This window comes from Lissotriton helveticus, chromosome 7 (genome assembly GCF_964261635.1).
Source record: "Lissotriton helveticus chromosome 7, aLisHel1.1, whole genome shotgun sequence".
Lineage (NCBI taxonomy): Eukaryota > Metazoa > Chordata > Amphibia > Caudata > Salamandridae > Lissotriton > Lissotriton helveticus.
Genome location: NC_136068.1, coordinates 921,597,394 through 921,610,884, shown reverse-complemented (window position 1 = coordinate 921,610,884; position 13,491 = coordinate 921,597,394). Strand labels below are relative to the sequence as shown.

Genomic DNA, 13,491 nt, shown 5'->3' with positions numbered 1-13,491 from the left:
ATGGATCCACGTGGCTCAACTTTGTCCAGCATTGTAGTGGACACAGTCCCAATCCAAGTTTTGACTGGCAGTGAAACAAGCACTACTGCCACTTTAATATATTTATTTCTGATATGTTGTAGACATCGTAACTCTAACCCCTCCTCTACTGCAGTCATCCCAGTTGTTTAGCAGACAGCAATTTGCAGCAGGTGCCTATATCAGCCCAGGGGTAAACCACCTAGTCAGGCGCATGGTGCAGGATCTAAGGTGGGTTTCAACATTTTTAATCTGTCTTTGCCATAAATACATAAAATGCTCAACACTCATGACTACACCTTAAATTATCTTATCTCGCATTTCAACACCTCTTTAATCCCAGCTCTGCGAATACCAGCTCATTTGTGGGGAAGGCATATCTGAAATCTTCAGCTAGGAGCCTAAGTAAAGGTACATTCAGAAATCAAGTAATGAAGACCTGGAATGTAGGGCTTACTTGTGTGCTTTGGGGATGCGCTTGGTCAACCGACCTTCCTCTACATTCAGGATGTGAATGGACTTATCTTTTGACACAGTAAAGAGCTCTGTGGAAGAAAGGAAGAAACACAGCTTTTACAAACATACAAATCTTCTGATCACCTGTAAATTAATTAGCAACTACCAAAAAGTTCATTGAAACAGCTAGACAGAGGAAGACACAAAAAGTTTTGGAACCACTCCTTTGCAAAGGAAGAACCTGAACATTTTTCATAAATACATTTGTCTAGAAAGCCAGAACAGTAGAAAACACCAATGGCACGAACCTTAAATGACGTGCGACATGTATGTGCACAACAGTTTCGCTTTGCTGCCTGATGATTTCCATAACCAGGATTGTCAGACTTTTTCATGTGAAAACTGAATATGCAGATGCAGAAATTCTGCCAGAAAAATGGAATTTCCATAATCCCAAATGGATTATTAGGAGCAAATCGGACAAAATTCCTGGGTGAATTCTCCTGTAAAAGTTGGTGATCGATTACCATAGCTGCCAAGGTTTTAGATTGCAAAGTGTGACATTTTCATAATTTCAGTGTAATTATGAGTGACATTTCAACGACTATGAGTGACACTTTCTCGCGACCAAAATCAAGCAATGAAGACACGGGAAACATTTAAATATACACCCATTGAGCAACGAGATGGTCTTTAGAATCAAGTGTTCAAACACATGTATGTAGTTAAGCAAAACGGGCGTGCATCATAACAAATATAAGCCCATGTCCATCTTGTGTGGGGGAAAAGTGATGAGGCGGACGGGATATCACAGGGACCATGGCACAGTGAAAATCTCAATGTAGAAATTAATGTGAGTGGGCAGGATTTCTTTACATAGGAAGAAGGGCTCCTGACAGAACATGTAAGTAAACATAATGGTGAATGGGTAGTAAGCAACATCATACATATGCTTTTACTCTATAGATACATGACTGTAAGAACAGTTTTATGAGTCATTGAGCACAGTACTCTCCAGTAACGTTATGCATATTTCATGCCATCTAATTAAACCGCCAACAAAAAGTAGTTATCTCCATACGCCAGTATGATAATGTATCCCTCTTATTTGTACACTCTTTAACTGCAAGTATAAGAAAGCTTTCAAAAATGTGTACGAGCTGCATTAATGATCATTAACTGATAAAGTAAAGAAAGACAGAAAAGCCATGATAAAAATAAATTAAAATGATTCATACAGACCCGATTCAGGTGTGAAACTCCCGATTATTAAAGCCAAAAAAATGTCTCCCGCCTGAAATGTGGAAACCGTAGCCTCTGCCTCAAATTACAACACACCAGATGCAGCCCACTGCTACTATGATAAGCATACTGACATGGAACCCAATTCATCCGAACATAAAAATAGCCCTCATTATTACGTGTATATTTTGCCACAGAAACGAACACAAATTGAGGAAGTACTGATACACACTGCCACTTACAAGTGTGAACTCCAGGATATGACCGTGTGGAGGTGGTTTATCGGTGTTTGGCATGCTGTCGAAAGCCGAGAAGACGCGTGTGGCGCCGCTGCACTGCTGTAGATCAGTCAGTCGACCTGGAACCTTCATTTTCAACACAGTGGCGGTCAGTCATGGCTCTCCGTGACACGTCCACTGCACTAATTCCCTCGGCCTGCTCGGAAATTTTAGCTTAACCACGCTGCAGCGGCCTTGATTATAATGGCCTACCGAAGACTGTGGCCAAGAGTCATGTGCGAGCAACAGCGCTTCCCCATGATTGCGACGACGTTCCTGTAGAGTAAACTCCCTGCTCTTTACAGCCCGCAGGACGTGCATAACCCAGCGGCGCCCTCAATAGTATCGGTTAGGCACCAGCGCGGTGACGCCAGTAAGGCGGATTCAGCGCCGCACGGCGCAGCGGGTGATACATAGTAGCAGAGAGCCTGGGGCTGGCAGGCCATAGCTTAGCTGGGATCACTGCCTCAAGACCACGGAAGCAGCGCGCCGGCACAGGCAGACCTCAGGCAGTGCCTGCAGCCAGCTGTCACACACAAGTTTGCAGCCATCAGTGAGTGTGCACCTGAGACTGCCACTATGCATTATGCGTGACAATGCATTTCAGTGCGGTGACGCGGAGCGCCGCACTGAAATACGTGAGCGTCCCACATGATGCGTGATACTTGGCAGGACTGGATTACAAGCAACCGCAGGCAATTATTCCTTGGTCTTGAGGAGTTTCTTGAAAAAATGTAGCGTTCATCCCATATAAAGTAGCAGGTGCCGCCACCTGCATTGAAGGGTAGGTTTGAACAATTTTACCAGGACTGATCGCAGGTTAAAGCATGGCGCCTTGCCTGGGTGTGCAGTCAGCAGTGCAGTCTTCACCGAAGGACCAACCTTTGATTCCTGAACATATTGGTAAGCCTGGAGATTCATAATGGGGGTCTAGTGCACACAACTGTGTTTCAATTGGAATGTTCCTCCAGTAGCCTTGCATATCATGCAAAGACATACACGCACCTCTCCACTGAAAAATAAGCAAAGGGGATGGACCACTGCATGGCCCTAAAAATTGCTACTTACAAATTTAGAGAATGTCCACACAAAGGTGTCAAGATCTGGGTGAATTGGATGTATTTTTGGGGCTTAGCAGCAACATTTAACCCAGTAGCTGATAATGTTGACGACATGGAAATTACATATATATGCAATTAATGCCATGCATTATACTATGTTTTGCACTTACGTCTACTTTGCTTTGTAACTTATATGACATGCGGCTAGATGTAATAACAAACAAAATCATAAAGAATGTTTCATATGGGGCGTGGCTAGCAGCCAAGGCGAATGGCGGCTCTCTAGCGAGGCTCCTTTGCCCTCGCCACATATCCTACATTAATCCTGACCTAAACTGTGTGCGGACGCTGGATTTATGGGGTATTTAGGCTCCTGCACTTACTGGACCTAGAAAACTGAGCAGAGTAGCCCCGAGGTGCACGAAAAGGCTGAGAAATAGCAGGAACCGTGGCGGCCCAGAGCTGTAAGATGGTGGCTACAGCGTAATTTGGTGGCTGAGTCTGGAGCCCCTACACTATAGACTCTCGGTAACGTCTACAGACCGACCGGAGCGCAAATGAAGAGGGGGTGGACTGGCCACTGACGTGTGGGCTCCGGGCAGAGAAGCGGCGGTGAGTGTGGGGCAATTGAGAGGCGCTCAAGAAATCGGCCTGTGGGAGGAAACAAAATCGAGGACCCGGCAGGAGCACAGCACAAGGCCTGAGAGGCTTCCCGCATTCATAGAAGACTCTGAACGCCTGATGGCAAGCGTCGCTACGAGTGGGACAATACGCAAAATCGGAGCGCCCCTCCTCCTCTGGAAATACCGGGCCTACAGGCGTGAGACGGGAGACGCACTGGTGAGCATCACAGGCTGCTACCCCGTCAGAAGAGTACAGAGACGCCCAGGGCTGGACTGGGTGCCCCTAGCGTGTGGGCAGCCCCACAGACGACCTGCTGCCGGGGATACGGCCCAGCTGGGGTGGTGATAAAGAGGATCAGGAGCCTAGGCCTCGCCTGACACACTGAGGCCCGGCTCTTGGCCGATGAGACTGCTGGGTCCTACCAGTCACTGCTGTGACTCACGACCCTGCAAGCCTCCCCAGGTATCAGACGGCAGGGGGCAGCAGCGGCATTACGCCACCAACCACCACTGACAGTCTCTAGAAGCCGTTCCTTGGGAAACCCGACAGGCCGCCGGTGAGACTGTCTTTTCCACCGGGCAGGTGGCGGAGACTACCGGGGCCAACCTTGGATAGTGGAATACATACCCGGTTCGACGACTCGAAAATGGCAAGTGGCAAAGGACCCAAGGCGTCTGCCCACAATAATCTGGCCAAATATGCATGGAACAGGGCAGGAGACGAGCAAGACAAAGTGCAGATAGAATATCAGGATAAAAGAAGCAGCTCTCATCCCCAATCGGATCTCACGCTCCACGATATTATGGAAGCTATCTTGGGAGTGCATAGCTCCCTATAAGCCCGCATTGATTCTATTAACGTGGAAGTGTCCCTACTCCGTGCAGACTTTCGAAAAGTGGTTGCCAAAATCAAAGACCTGGGGGACACGACGGCTGTGTTTCAGATGGACACATCCCAACTCCCATAACAAGTCAGCGAACTGCAAGATCAGCAAGCAGTAATGGCAAAACAGCTGGATGACTATGAAGGACGGGCACGGAGAAACAACATAAGCATCCTAGGTGTGCCGGAACATGCAGAGGGGCCTGCGATGGACCTCTACGTTGAAGATTTGATCACAAAACACCAAAGGCTTTCGAGCTATTTCTCTATTGGAAGAGCCCATCAGGTTCCTGGGGGGCGTCCTAAGCTGGGGGCCCCCCACGTCCGCTCATCGCCCACGTCTTTAATTGTAGATACCGAGAAATAATCTTGCAGACGGCAAGAGCCTATCCTCCGCTCAAAATAGACTGTGGTCACATTCTTCCCAGACTTCACAGCAAAGGTCCAAGCCCAACGGCACAATTTTTTTATGGTGAAAAAAGAACTCCGAGCGTGAAGTGAAATATGCCATGCTGTTTCCGGCGAAGCTGCAGAGGAAATCAGAGGGGAAGATGTGGTTCTTCTCCTCACCGGAGGTCATCTGGGACTGGCTGGCCGGTTGGCGGAGAGTTGGGGGTCCACGTAGGGGTTGGAACGGTGGACTCCGACCGCTCAACCCCACTCAGGGGACGGAGCAGGAAAAAGGCCTGTCCTGTGCTGAAAAGGGAGAGACGACACGCAGTGGAACGGATTGATCCCCAGATTGTAACCGACATGTGCTGTTTGAAGATAAGTGACCAATTGGGGTTGGAGAACTAGGGGGAACTTCTACACGCTTATCCTGATTGTGGGGCGTCACAGGCCGACTGATAGACTTAAACTGTCTGCCCTTGTTTAGTAGAACACTGCGGGGTTGAGAAGGGACATGGGTGAAGCAGAAATGCAGGCCTCAGATACTAAATTGAGTGACATGATTGATCCTGCCTAAGGCGAGGGAGGCAGAGCTGCCAGCTAACACCCATGAGAATTCTGTGGGGGGAAAGAGGCACTCTGTCTAGTTGGGGGGTGGGTAGTTCTAAATCCACCAGCAGGGGGGCAGGGAGGGCAATTTGGAGTGGTGGGTTTGGGGAGTTTTGTTTGTTTGTGTTCACAAGTCACAGGTCAAGTAATGTCGTATTGCATATCTACCATGGACAGTCACCTTAAAGGAAAGGTTGCCGCAATCAGGGTTGCTACATGTGAATACATCTGTTTTGACATGGATATGCATGGGAGGAAACGCCTCTAAGTTGCAGGTATCATGCCCCGGGGGTCCTTGAAGTACTTAGGTCCAAGTGTACTGACATCTGATGACGGGGGTTAATATGGAAACCTTCTCTCTCAGTGATGACGTGGAATGTGAATAGAATGGGGGACAAAATCAAAGGAGGTATAGTGTAGCAATACTTAAACGACAGAGCCCCGATCTGGTGCTACTGCAGGAGACGCATATGGTGGGTAGTAAAGGCAAAGCCCTTACACGATGGGGATATAAACTACTGGTACACGCTGACTATACTTTAGGATCCCGTGGGACGGGTATTCTTATCAAAAAGAACACAGCACTCACATTGACGCGCATATGGGCAGACCCACGGGCCATTTTGTCGTAGCAGAGGTTAATGGGAGGGCAGAGAGCTTAATGTGATTTTGGTGTACCTCGCTCCGGCAGTGAGTAAAGAAACATTGATAGACTCGGGGAAGATATTGGCTGACCATCCCATGGGCACACTAATAATGGGAGGGGACTTTAATATGACTATGGACGATTGTAGGGATAGGTATCCAGCCCGGCCAATGCCCCGACCACATTCATATATGGAAGAATTCGCCATAGCTATGGGTCTCACTGATGTGTGGGGTACACTACAGCCAGACGGAATTCCGTATACTTATTACTCCAATGCCCACAAAAGCTCCTCCCGTATTGATTATTTCCTAACACATTCGGTATCCATCAGACATTTTTGCAATCCCCACGCCCTACCGAGAGGCATCTCAAACCACTCCTCAGTGAGAGTGGAATTCACACATTTTGAGTGCCAGCTGAGTGCTACATTAAGTCTCAGCCCCTGGTTACTGATGATCCCTGATATCAAAGAGGAACTACTTGAACAAACCAGTAACTACTTTAAAGAAAATGTGAGATCAGTAGATTCAGCGCAGACAATATGGGAAGCCTTTAAGGTAGTGGTGAAAGGTCAAGCCTTGGCCCTTAAGGTAGGGTATACCCAAAAAATGCAGCAGCACTTAGTCCAAATGGAGGGCGACCTCAAGCAATTATAAGACGAAAATATTCGTGCCCCCTCGGAGGACGCCAGGCACCGCCTGATGATTAAGCAACAGGAATATAAGATCCTGGTTAGAGAACGGATTAAGGTCAAACTCCTCCACACTACACATAGACTGTACGAATTGGGGGATAGATCTGGTAAACGATTGGCGTGGCTGGAGAAGAGGGAACAAGGTGAGCGATGGGTGCCCAGGTTGACTCTTAGGGACCGGTCGCAGATCACACACGCAACAGACATCCCCGCTGTGTTCGGGGTCCATCTGGTACAAATTTACACCCCATCCACCACATACCCGCTAACTCCTCGCGAATAGTGACCTACCGGCACTCTCCGATAGTGATAGGGAAGCATTAGACGAGGATCTGACAGGCCTCGAAATCCAACAGGCCATGAGTAAAATTAAATCGGGAAAGGTGATGGGGCCCAACGGGATCCCCATAGAATTTCTAAAAGTGGTTGCCACCCAGGTGGCGCCGCATTAGCGGGCCATGTTTAACGAGAGCTATGAGAAGGGGTTCCTACCAGAGGACCAGCAACTAGCCTCTATCGTAGTGATCCGAAAGCCGGGGAAACCTGCTGACGATTGCAGCTCCTACCGCCCCATCTCTTTGATTAACGCGGAAGCAAAGATCCTAGTGAAAGTACTAGCCTTCCGCCTAGTCACGGTCATCTCATCGTTAGTCCACCCAGATCAATCGGGCTTCATGCCGGGGAGAAACACGCCGCTCAATATCCGACGTCTCCACGGTGTGCTCGCGTGCCAAGAGTTTATTGAGGAAGACGCAGTGGTACTATCCCTTGATGCCTCAATGGCGTTAATCTCTATCGAATGGACGTATTTGTTAGAAGTTTTTAGGCATGCAGGCTTTGGCCCGAAATTTATGGGCTGGGTGAGACTGTTGTATACAGATATCCGGGGGCAGGCCCGAGTAAATCATTATACATCCCGAATGTTCCCACTAAACAGGGGCACTAGACAGGGCTGTCCTCTCTCCCCCCTAATTTTCTCTTTGATACTTGAGCCGTTAGACTCCTGGGTCAGACAGATGTGTGAGGGTGGAAGTGGGCGGAGGGGCATGATGATTGAATATCATTCTATATCGACGACATTTTACTCTATCTCGTCTCCCCCTACAGATCCCTACATGGAGTTTTAAATATATTCACAAACTTTGGGAAATACTCCAGCTATGCCATAAATTGGAAAAAATCGATACGGTTTGTCCTCAAAGGCCAGGTTCCCCGGCTCCCTCTGGGTTGCATGGGGGGGGCCACCAAGGAGGGCTTTCGCTACTTGGGGATTTTTATAACCCCGAACCCTCAACTCTTCCCTGATCGCAATCTTGCTGCCCCTCTGGCTTGACTGCATACTGATGTTAAATAATGGAGATCTCTCCCTGATGGGTCGAGCGACCCTTTTCAAGATGCTGGCCCTTCCTCGATTTCTTTATATCCTCCAGAACTGTCCTCACAGGGTCCTAGACGCATACTTCCCAGGGGTGGAGAGTGAAATCCGGACGCTACTATGGGATGGCAGATCCTCTCGTATAGCCATGAACAAGTTAACAAAGGGATGGTACCATCGCCCTCCCGGACCTTCGACTTTATTATTGGGCATCGCAGCTTATGATGGTGAATCATTGGATCTATCAATCCCCGATTGATCCAGCTTACATGTTGGACAAGTACCAAATGGGAAGAGCGGGATACCTGGGGGCACCCTACTCTAAGGCTCAGAAAGGACAATATTTTGGGCCCAAACAGTGGCAATATGGCACCAGGCAAACTCTCGTTTAGGCTAGGCAAAGATCCTCACCACAGCTACACCACTGTGATTTAACCAGAGACTGGGACTTCTGGGTCTACATCCCGGATTCGATAAATGGGACATCATTGGAATCTCTACTATTGGAGACTTGGTGTTGAAGGGAGCACTTCTTAAATTTGGGGACTTACGAGACAAATATGACATGGCCCAAGGGGAGGTGTTTAGATACCTACAAATCAGACACGCCCTCACCACTGCCCTCCCCGACATGACAGACATTCCAGATTCATCTCCCCTGGAGGACAGGCTTCTCGATGGACCGTTGCTCACCAAAGCCATATCGTTAACATACAAGGAACTATGCAATAATCTACCCGAAACATTCCATAAACTTCGAGAGAAATGGCAGGCAGACCTAGGGCCCATTTACAATGAAGTCTGGCAGGCAGCACTGATGTCCCCCCCGAGAGGCAGCCATTACCCTTCGTTACAGACTTATTCAACTCAAAATTTTACATAGATCTTATCTGACCGGACTTACCCTAGCGAGGATAGGCACCAGGACGAGCCCATACTGCCTTCAGGGCTGCCAACAGGATGCAACTTTTTATCACATGATATGGGATTGCCCGGTGGTCAGACCTCTGTGGGAGGGGGCCACGGGCCACATTCTGGAAGCCTTGGGGAAGGAACACACCCTTACACTTAGGCTAGGACTCCTCAACATGTGGTAACAGACTGACCTAACAGACATAGAACAACAATTTACAACACTAGGAGAAGCTCAGGTTAAGCGGGAGATAGAGAGGAGGTGGGGTGTGGCGGATAGACCTTCACTCAGAGTATGGGTCAGAGAATACAACAAATGCATGATAGCAGAAAAAGAGGTATTCAAAGCGAGAGGGTGTCCCAAGAAATGGGACAGAAAGTGAGGTAAATTGAACGCCTACAGGGGTGACCTATGTATTTCCCCATCAATAGAAATAGAATTGCAACGCACTGGAGAGCGACACTTGAATGTACCCTGATTGTAACTGATGCCTTTCCCGGACAACTTCAATGTAAATATGGAACATGCGGAACTGTTCATTGCAAATGTATGTGACTTTATTACTGTGAAAAACATTAAAAACATTTTTTTAAAATGTTTCATATGAAAAAAGATTTAAAACCCAGAGTGAGACAGGCTGACCCTGTTTAAACAATCTCCATCTTCTCAAGCAGTTTAATTAGCAGACAAAACAGAGATCTTGAAAAAATGAAGGCAAAGACAGATGAAAACTCGAGTAGCAACTTTAGATAAAAACAATTCAGCGCTCTTCCTAATAAAAACCGTTAAAGAGGAAGTAGGCAACACAGCCTTTAATTCAGTAACTTTTCTTGAAGATACGATGGCCAATAGCTTTCTTTTGTGACAAAAACGTGAAAGTACAAGAAATAAGGAACTCAAATGAAGAACTCATCAAGAATGTAGCAGTAACTTTGAATCCTAGTCCAGTACTATAACAGGCATTGGCTTTGGCAACGTGTTTAGCCATGTGGTACACCCGTGTGGCTGCTGTTCAACATGGCTAAAAGTTGGTGGGGTGGAGTGGGAGGGATTGGAGTAGATTTGGGTAAACTGGTGTGGGGTAGACTGGAGTAGAGTAGGGTAGGGTAAATTGGAGTGAGTTGCGTGGAGCGGGGTGGATTGGAGTAGATCCGAGTGAGGTGGAATGGGGTAGTTTGGATTGGAGTGGGGTAGTTTGGATTGGAGTGGGGAAGACTGGATTGGAGTGGGGTAGATTGGATTGAAGTGGGGGTAGACTGGAGTGGGGTGGAGTTGTGTAGAGTAGGCTGAACTGGTATAAATTAGAGTGGAGTAGAGTAGATTGGAGTGGAGTGGGGTAAATTGGATTAGAGTCGGGTAGATAGAATTGGAGTGTGGTAGATTGGATTGAATTGAGGTAGATTGGAGTAGGGTGGAGTTGTGTAGAGTAGGCTGGACTGGTGTAAATTAGAGTGGAGTAGATAGGGGTGGAGTGGGGTAGATGAGGTGGAATGGGGTAGATAGGGTAAAATGGAGTGGGATAAATTAGAGTGGAGTGTTTTAGAGTGGACTCACGTAGAGAAGCCAGATTGGGTGGAGTGGGGTAGTTTGGAGTGTAGAGGAGTGTGGTACTTTGGAATGAAGTAGGGTAGATAGGATAGATTAAAGTTGGGTAGATTAGAGTAGTATAGAATGGGGTAGATTGGAGTACAGCGGATTAGATAGGAGTGGGAAAAGATTGGAGTGGGGTAGAGTGTAGAAGGGTAGGGTGGATTGAGGCAGACTGGGATGGAGTTGGGTAGGATAGAGTGGAGTGGAGTAGATTGGAGTGGAATAGATTGAAGTGAGACTGACTGGAGTGGGGTAGATTAGGCTGGAGTGGAGAGAGGTGGATTGGGAAAGATCGGAGTGGGATAGATTGGAGTTATGTTATGTAATAGTGTTTATAAAGTACATAGCTTCTCCAATAAAGGGGCTTACCAGAGCTGGACCTAGAAAGTAGTTGTGCTGCATCCACGGGCCTGTCAAAGGGAAGAAGAATGAAGGAATACTAGTGGAAAAAAGCCATATCTTCATGGTTTACCTGAAACACAAGGGGTTCTCAGTGTTCCTGATGGAAAGAGGTAGCGGTATCCAGAGAACAGGCCCCTTGGTATGAAAAGAGCGGCCTCCGGCCCTTGCTCTCTTAACTCGAGGGACAATGGCCAAATTGAGATCAACTGAACATAAGGAGTGGGAGGTTTGTTAAGGGAATATAGGATTGAATAGGATGGGGGGCCCTGGGAGGGCATGATCATGTGTGCGAGTGGGGTACATTAGAGTAGGGTAGAGTCTGATAGCTTGGAGTGAAGTAGGGTAGACTGGAGTAGAGTGTGCTACAGAGGGGTAGAGTGCATTAGAGTGGGGGTAGATTGGAGTGGGTAGACTGGGTTGAGGTATATTGGAGTGAGGTGGATTTGGTTAGATTGGGGTGAATAGGGTTAGATTGGGGTGGAGTGGGTTAAACTGGTGTGGAGAGGGTTAGATTGTAGTTGAGTGGGGTAGATTGGAGTGGGGTACATTGGAGGAAAGTGATGTAGATTGGGGTAAAGTGAAGTGTGGTAGAGTGTGTACATTGCAGTGGAGTGAAGTAGATTGGGTGGATTGGAGTAGGTTAGAATGGAGTGGAGTAGGTTAGATTGTGGTACACTGGGGTAAATTGAAGTGGAGTGGAATAGATTGGAGTGGAGGGATGTACACTGGAGTATAGTGGATATTAGAGTGGAGATTGAAGTGGAGTGAGGCAGATTGCAGTGGGGTAGATGTAGGAAAGAGCTCTTTTTTGACATGGTCACCACCACTTTATGCCTGGTATATGATGCAATTTTGACAGAAGTGCATTTGTTCCTGCTATCCATGTCCATGCTATCCATGTCATATTTGAGGATCTCTTTCCTCAAAACTGTACAATTGTTCCCCCAATTGGCAAAAAATTTAGTACCTCCTGTAAGTTCCTAGTAAATGGTACCCCTGGGTCCTTAAGGGCTGCAGCATGTATTGCGCCACCTTAAGGGACCACTTAGCACACTCATGCAAACTGTCATTGCAGGCAGAGTGACATGGAGCAGAGAAAAGTGAAGACACAACATGGCAAACCTCCTGTGTGCCATGCCTGTAGACACTGCTTGCAGTGTGGATAAGTCACCCTTACAGCAGGCCTTACAGCCCTAAGGCTGGGTGCACTATACTACATGTGTGGACATAACTGCATGAGCAGATATGCCCCTGTGATATCGAAGTCAATTCAAAGACATTACCAGTGAACAGCAAGGCCATTTTAAGTACATTTGCTGGACACTGGTAATTACGAGTTCCCCAGCTACATGATGACTGCACTGAAACCAAAGATAATATCTAATATTAAAACACCCACACTGATTCCATTGATGGATGTATTAATACGTGGATGTATTAATACATGCACCCAGGGGGCACCTTAGAGCTACTCCCTGAAAACCTCCCAACAACTTGACTGGTCAAGATGATCCTGCCACACAGACAGGTTTCTGACCCCCTGCAAGCTCTGAGGGCAGAAACAATGCTTGATCTGTCTAGAGGTGTTGTCACGTCCTCCAAGCAGGATGACTGAGTAATCTGCATATCAAGGCAGGAGGCCTCAAAGACCCCTGCCGCCTTTGATATGCGACCCAGGCTTCCCCCAGAAAGAGGAATTGCCACACCCTGCCGAGGGCCTATTTAGCACCAGGAAAGGCAGGGAAATTATCTAGGCAGGAGGCGGGTTCCTCATCAGGTGGGCTAACTGATGTGAATGCAAAGAGTAGAACGTCACCATCTTGGTTTTTGTTGGAAATAGGCAAACTGGAGAAGGGTTATGCCACTTCTCTACATGAAGTGGTGATATAGGGGGTGTAGTTACCCTAAAGCTAAGTAGACTATTGGCTACTGACTCTCAATCCTCTTAACACCCCTAAATTCAGTATTCAGGAGGCACCCTTTGTATGAAGGTCAAGGATGCACTCTTACACCCTTCTTTGGCACTTGGGCGGACGGTGAGGCCAAATATTATCCATTTGGGGATAGGGCGCATCCGGTTGGTTGCTGCTCACGGGCAAGCCACTCAGTTGTGGGAGAAAGGCTCCTGGACCTAAGCTCAGGGCAAATGGGGGTTCAAGCCAGCACAACAGGTGCACCCTCAGAAGCACTGGGATGGTCAGGTACAGAGTGCTTTTTGGCATCGGGCGCCATGTAGCTTTCAATGGAGAGTCTCAGGCTTTCAAACACACTGCAGGCTCGGGGACGAAGGTCTTCTGGGTGCAACCAC

The 13,491-nt window shown here is 47.8% G+C and overlaps 1 protein-coding gene across 1 annotated transcript in view; it reads right to left on the bottom strand.

Annotated features, from left to right (window-relative positions):
* Positions 1-13,491, bottom strand: part of WDR55 (WD repeat domain 55) — a 248,131-nt gene that overhangs the window by 64,164 nt on the left and 170,476 nt on the right. The window contains exon 5 of the mRNA XM_078653441.1: positions 476-563. Within this exon, the coding sequence (XP_078509567.1) occupies positions 476-563 (88 nt within the window). The remainder of the gene's footprint in view (positions 1-475; positions 564-13,491) is intronic.